General features: G+C 31.8%; 1 protein-coding gene across 1 annotated transcript; it reads right to left on the reverse strand.

Moving 5' to 3' along the window:
- Window positions 1-251: 251 nt before the first annotated feature.
- Window positions 252-4,233, reverse strand: LOC131841754 (uncharacterized). The gene is made up of 2 exons (XM_059190077.1): window positions 1,297-4,233; window positions 252-759 (listed from the first exon to the last, which is right to left on the reverse strand). Exon 1 carries the CDS (start codon window positions 3,887-3,889, stop codon window positions 1,358-1,360), a length of 2,532 nt encoding a protein of 843 aa, XP_059046060.1. The 5' UTR covers window positions 3,890-4,233; the 3' UTR covers window positions 252-759; window positions 1,297-1,357.
- Between the last annotated feature and the right edge of the window lie 1,192 nt (window positions 4,234-5,425).

A 5,425-nucleotide genomic window follows, 5' to 3' on the forward strand; every position in this document is an offset into this window, starting at 1 on the left:
TTTATTCTTCCTTAATTATTTATTTCTAACTACAGAAGATTGTGATTTTTTTCTTGAACAGTTAATTATTTTATGCTTAATGTTACCAGCGACTTCATCTGCTTTATGATTAAAGACAGTTTAGTTATAGAATGGTTAGAGATAGGATAGTCAGATAGCAGAGGCCACTCTTGATACGATGTATATTTACGCCAAATATACGTTTAGCCCTATAGTCTTGAAAAGGTAACATAGAAAAGTAACATAAAGTATCGCTTAAGCTTTATATAATTCACAATAGTTTTTCTAAAAAAATCGGAATATAATACCAATAATAATGTAATTATGAATATGTCACAGTAAGATTCTGGACTCCGTTAGTCTATAATCTATCTCACGAAACGGGAGAGACTTAGATACATTACTATATTGTAAACAGTAGCTTTATTAACTATTTACAATATTATATACCTACATATATTACAATTTATTTTATCAACAGTTTAAACTATCAGAGGTCATAATCTTACTGTCACTTGTTCAATATAAAATATTTTAGAATCACATTGCTACTATGACTTATGACAAAAATATGTCTATCGTCTATGGCCTTCGATATAATTTAACAGAACAATTATTTACACTTTGGACACGAACAATATTTATAGCCTTTGCTGCTCACTACGCAGCTAATCACACTATTTGTACTTATTTCAATAAAAAAATATGCACGTCCAACTGTATCACAAGACATCTCTAATAGCAGCCGACCGCTCCGAACTGGAACAAACATTATTATTATAAGATATGTTAATTAATATTATTTACTTGAATATTTATTTTTACCAGATTTTTGACTTCAAATACTGTTAAGTTTTGTATAATTTATTATTTTAGATATCAGTATACGGTTTACTATGTGCCGTCATTTTTAAACCAATATTGCGGAACACCCAAGATGGATAACAAGTTATTTTTAATACACTCCTACACTGTGTAGTGATGTCAAAAGTTGATAAGTAAAAATTATAAAGGTAATGTTTTATTTATTCTTTTTAGCTCATGTAAACATACGGTTGTTTTAAATACCTAAATAGTTAATTTAAGCAATCGTTAATTAACTGTTACTTGAACATAAATAATAACATTTATTAATTTTAAATCTCTTAATCAAATGTTACACAATTGAATATAGCTTAGTATTTAGGGTAGTTCAATATATAGGGTACTTTTATCTTGATCAAATAATAGAAGGTAAGTTAGTAAAATTATGTGTTTTATATAAAGAGTAAGTACAATTACATAATCAATACTCACATTAATGCTACGTCAGAAGGGAGTCATATTCGAAGGGAGTGGGGTCGGCTGCCCGCAGGTGTCACCAGAGTACACCGCCGGATATATTCGACACCTCTATTTGGTCCTCCGCGTCTGTGTCAGTAACCGGCATTTGTCTTCTCCTATATCGCAATCGGAAACTTGCCCACAGTATCAGTGACATTACTATTAAACTGGACACTGCAGCAGTTCCAATAAACTGGGCGTAATTTGTACGAGCCGACTGGTAAGGTGAATATTCCGATTTTGTATTAGAACTAGAAGCGTTCAATTCAGCAACAGTAACAATTTCTGCAGTATTTATTTGTATTGATGTCATTTGAAATTCAGAATTATTTATAGATTTTCTATTTGTATCTACATTAGTAGTTATATTGTTTGGAGTATTCAAGCGCTTTCCTGATTTATTTCTTCTTTGAATTTCGGCAATATCCTCATATGCTGATATTTTCTTGTAATTTCGCGTTGGTGGTGAAACGTATGGTTCTATATCTAAAAATCTGTGATCAATACTAAACTGATCATTTTGAAATTTATTTTGATCTAACACTTTACTGGATTCTCTTGATTTGAATATAGCACTTTCGTTTAAGTAATCATTTGAAGTAGTTCTATTTTCATTCTTTAAATGAAAGTTGACTGTAAATATGGTTACATTATTATGGTTCACATTTACTTCTGGGTTGTGTTTATTCCTTTCCTTGCTTTTCTGGTTATAAGTATTATTTTCATTTTTATATACTTTCTCTGTTTTATTATTTAGATATCCATAGTACCTCAGTAATTTATTAATCATTTCAGTGCTATAGAGATTTACTGGTGGCAAACTTTCACTTATGGTAAATGTCTCGGGAAACGTACAATTGTACTTATTTATTTCTGTTTTAGCTACTGACGTTGAGTAGTAACAGGTTTCTCCGTTGGACAAAGTTTTATTCCAATTCATCCAATCTTTTAACCATGATTCCGCACTACAATTAATACTATTACCATGCAACCTCAATGTTTTTAATTGTACTAAATAAAAGAGCAAGTCGTTCCTAATTTCAGATAAATTATTCATTCTCAGGTCCAAGTACTGCAAATGTGAAAAAGCTGCCAGAGCTGCTGAATCTGATAACAACTGTCTCGCCAATCCTGGACTAGATTGTAGATGTAGCATTTGGACACTTTCTGGCGACGACATAGGAAACGATCCATCTTGCTGCAGAGTAGTAAAGTTCAAATAGCAAAGTCTTAAATCCCTGAGAGAAAGAGGTCCATCAAAAGTATTGGATGATAACATTTTAATAGGGTTACTCGACAAATCCAACATCTCTAACGACAGCAAATCATCAAACACGTGTTCTTCAATATAGTTAATGTTATTATATTGTAATAACAAAATTTTCAGATTTGGTAAATTTTTAAGATCTGGTATGGATAAATTTTTTATCAAATTGTTATTCATAGATAAATATTTTAATTCATCAGGCAAAGATTTAGGAATACTAGTCAGTAGATTTTTATTGAAATTCAAAAATAACAACATTTCCAGTCTACCCAATGAATCGTCCTCAACTATGACAATTTTGTTGTCAGAAAAGTCCATAGATTGCAATAATGGATAGCTGTCTAAATCTCCACATCTTACAGCTGATATTCTGTTCCCGACTAATGATAAAAACCGAACTGAATGTGTAAATGCCTCGGGGACTTGATACAGACCAGTTCTAGATGCATCTATTTGCTGCAGTCTGCGTCCAGTACCCACCAACAATTGAGTATCTAGCTGCGTGATTCCTAAATGGGGATTATCAGTCAATAATAATCGTGCTAAATTTGGTAATAATTGGAGAGCTCCAGGTGCCAATTTTTTTAAATTATTATGAGATACATCTAAGTGCTGTAACAACCAGTTATTGAAATAATTCTCATGAATAAACTGAATGTTGTTTCTACTTAGATTAAGATGTTGAAGATTTTTAAGTGGCGTAAAAACATTAGCTAAAATTGTTAAATTATTCTTCGACAAATCTAAGGATTCCAATTTTGATAACCCATTAAAACTTTCTTCGAATATGTTGATGATTTCATTTCTACTCAAAATTAGTTTCCGTAAGTTCGAAAAGTTGTTAAAGAGGCCTTTGGTAATGTATTGCAATTTATTTGAGGTTAAGTCAATTTCTCTTAAGGTTTGCGGTCTTATACTCAATCTTAATTTGTTGATGTTATTATTTCTAATAGACAACGAATAAGTATTTAATAATGGCAATTCTATATGAACAGTACTTTCATTACATGTTATTCCAAAGTGAATAGCGACTTCCGAAAGAGTTTTATTTATGTATTTCTGAGACCATGATGATGCCGGCAATTCTTCATTACAGCATACGGACGCGTGATATATATTAAAGTTTTCCTTGAAAGTAACATTATAAGAACATTTTTGGCACAAAGTTATATTATTATTACACATGCAAGTTTCTAAGCAAATAGAAGCTAAATTAGTTACTTGCCAGGATAATAGAATTATTAAAAGTAAACACTGTTTTAAAGATAGAGCCATCGCTGACAATATTTTAGGTCTCATAAAAGTTTAAGCTGGATTCAGTACCAGATAGTACTGCATTTTGCTTGATTGAAACATATTAACACCTTTCACGTCCACATTAAAGTCTTGAATTCCAGGAAACATACTTTTAACTTTACAACAACACAGGCACTTAAGTTGCTGCGGTTATAGCCGCTCTACTGTCACTCATGTTCAATGGTCGCTCACCTTACACAATGTTTTTAAACTAAGCACTTATCAATTGCTAAACAAAAAGACACATAAGATTAATACGCGCGGATGACATGTCAATGTGCGGTCGTTATTATTGAATCACGTCAACTGTGAGAGGAAAATGTCACAAACAGCACAGCCGCAGTCACGGCTGGCGCCAGTGGGTCTGGCCGCGAACTATGTGAAGTAACGGCGAGAGCCTTAGCGCCGGCGCTCTGCCGCCCCGTCTACATCCCTCACAACCTCATTTTTATATAGTCAACTGACTTCCACACCGCCACTATTTATGTCATACTCGGCGCTCCCTAATACGTTATTTCGTGGACGCAAGTATTTGTAAGTGTAGGTTATATTTTTCGGTCGCTCTCTAGCTGAGATTGCTCCCTGTTGGGCTGTCTCGGTAGGAGAGCATGATTTAAGCGATAACTTATTATTGCTGAATGGCTTACTTTATTTTATATTATCATAATGCTAGATGGCGAAAAATGTAGCGTATTTTTGTAACTTTATGACCTCCTCGCGAACTCGATATCAAAATGGTAATAAGAATAATCAGGAAATGTGACTTATTCATTACTTTCATGAATTTCCTACCTGAGCTATTTTTTATTTTTATCTTCTTGACAATGCTTGGGCACAATAATATTTTTGTACTTACATATTTATGTAAATAATATTTATCGAAAATACATTCCCAATTCTAATAAGTGATATATTAATCGATGTATTGCTAGTCTGATTGTTTGGGAACTAAAGTCTATACGGATGTATAACCCTATAAATCAAATAATTATAAAATTAAAATTATGAAGTACTCTCTGAATAAAAAAACATATTAATTTTAGTTAAAAAGCAAACAATCTCGATCACGGATAGCTTAGAAACGAAATAAAACATAATCCTTCATTCTTCTATTTAAAAGCAATAATACCACATATACATAAATACGTCAAACATCCATATTTGACATATTTATGTATATGTGATCTATTTCTGCGTAGCGTATCTAAAGACTGAACCATATTTTACGTAGCAATGTAATAGTGAAAGTACAAAAGTTTCAAATAAACGTCTAGATGGAACTTTAAATGTGATGAACCTGTCATACAATCATTTACCTAGTCTAAATTAAAGACGACGTTTTGCTAAATTGCTCTAACACATATTTGTTAATTATATATCGAAAGCTAAAATTTTATTTTCACTGACATCTATGGTGTTAGAGTTCACATCAATAGTGTAGAAAAAAAACCGATATTTTAAAAATATATTAAAAGAAGGTAGTTTGTATTTAGTACTAATGAAGTACCCAATGTAAATATTATTACAATATTGTAAATA

The sequence above is a fragment of the Achroia grisella genome, unplaced genomic scaffold (assembly GCF_030625045.1).
Source record: "Achroia grisella isolate CSIRO2021 unplaced genomic scaffold, CSIRO_AGI_Agris_v1 utg1920, whole genome shotgun sequence".
In the NCBI taxonomy this organism is placed as follows: domain Eukaryota; kingdom Metazoa; phylum Arthropoda; class Insecta; order Lepidoptera; family Pyralidae; genus Achroia; species Achroia grisella.

Excerpts from the sequence above, each read along its gene's own strand:
- LOC131841754 (XM_059190077.1), bottom strand. The coding sequence starts at position 3,889 with ATGAGACCTAAAATATTGTCAGCGATGGCTCTATCTTTAAAACAGTGT.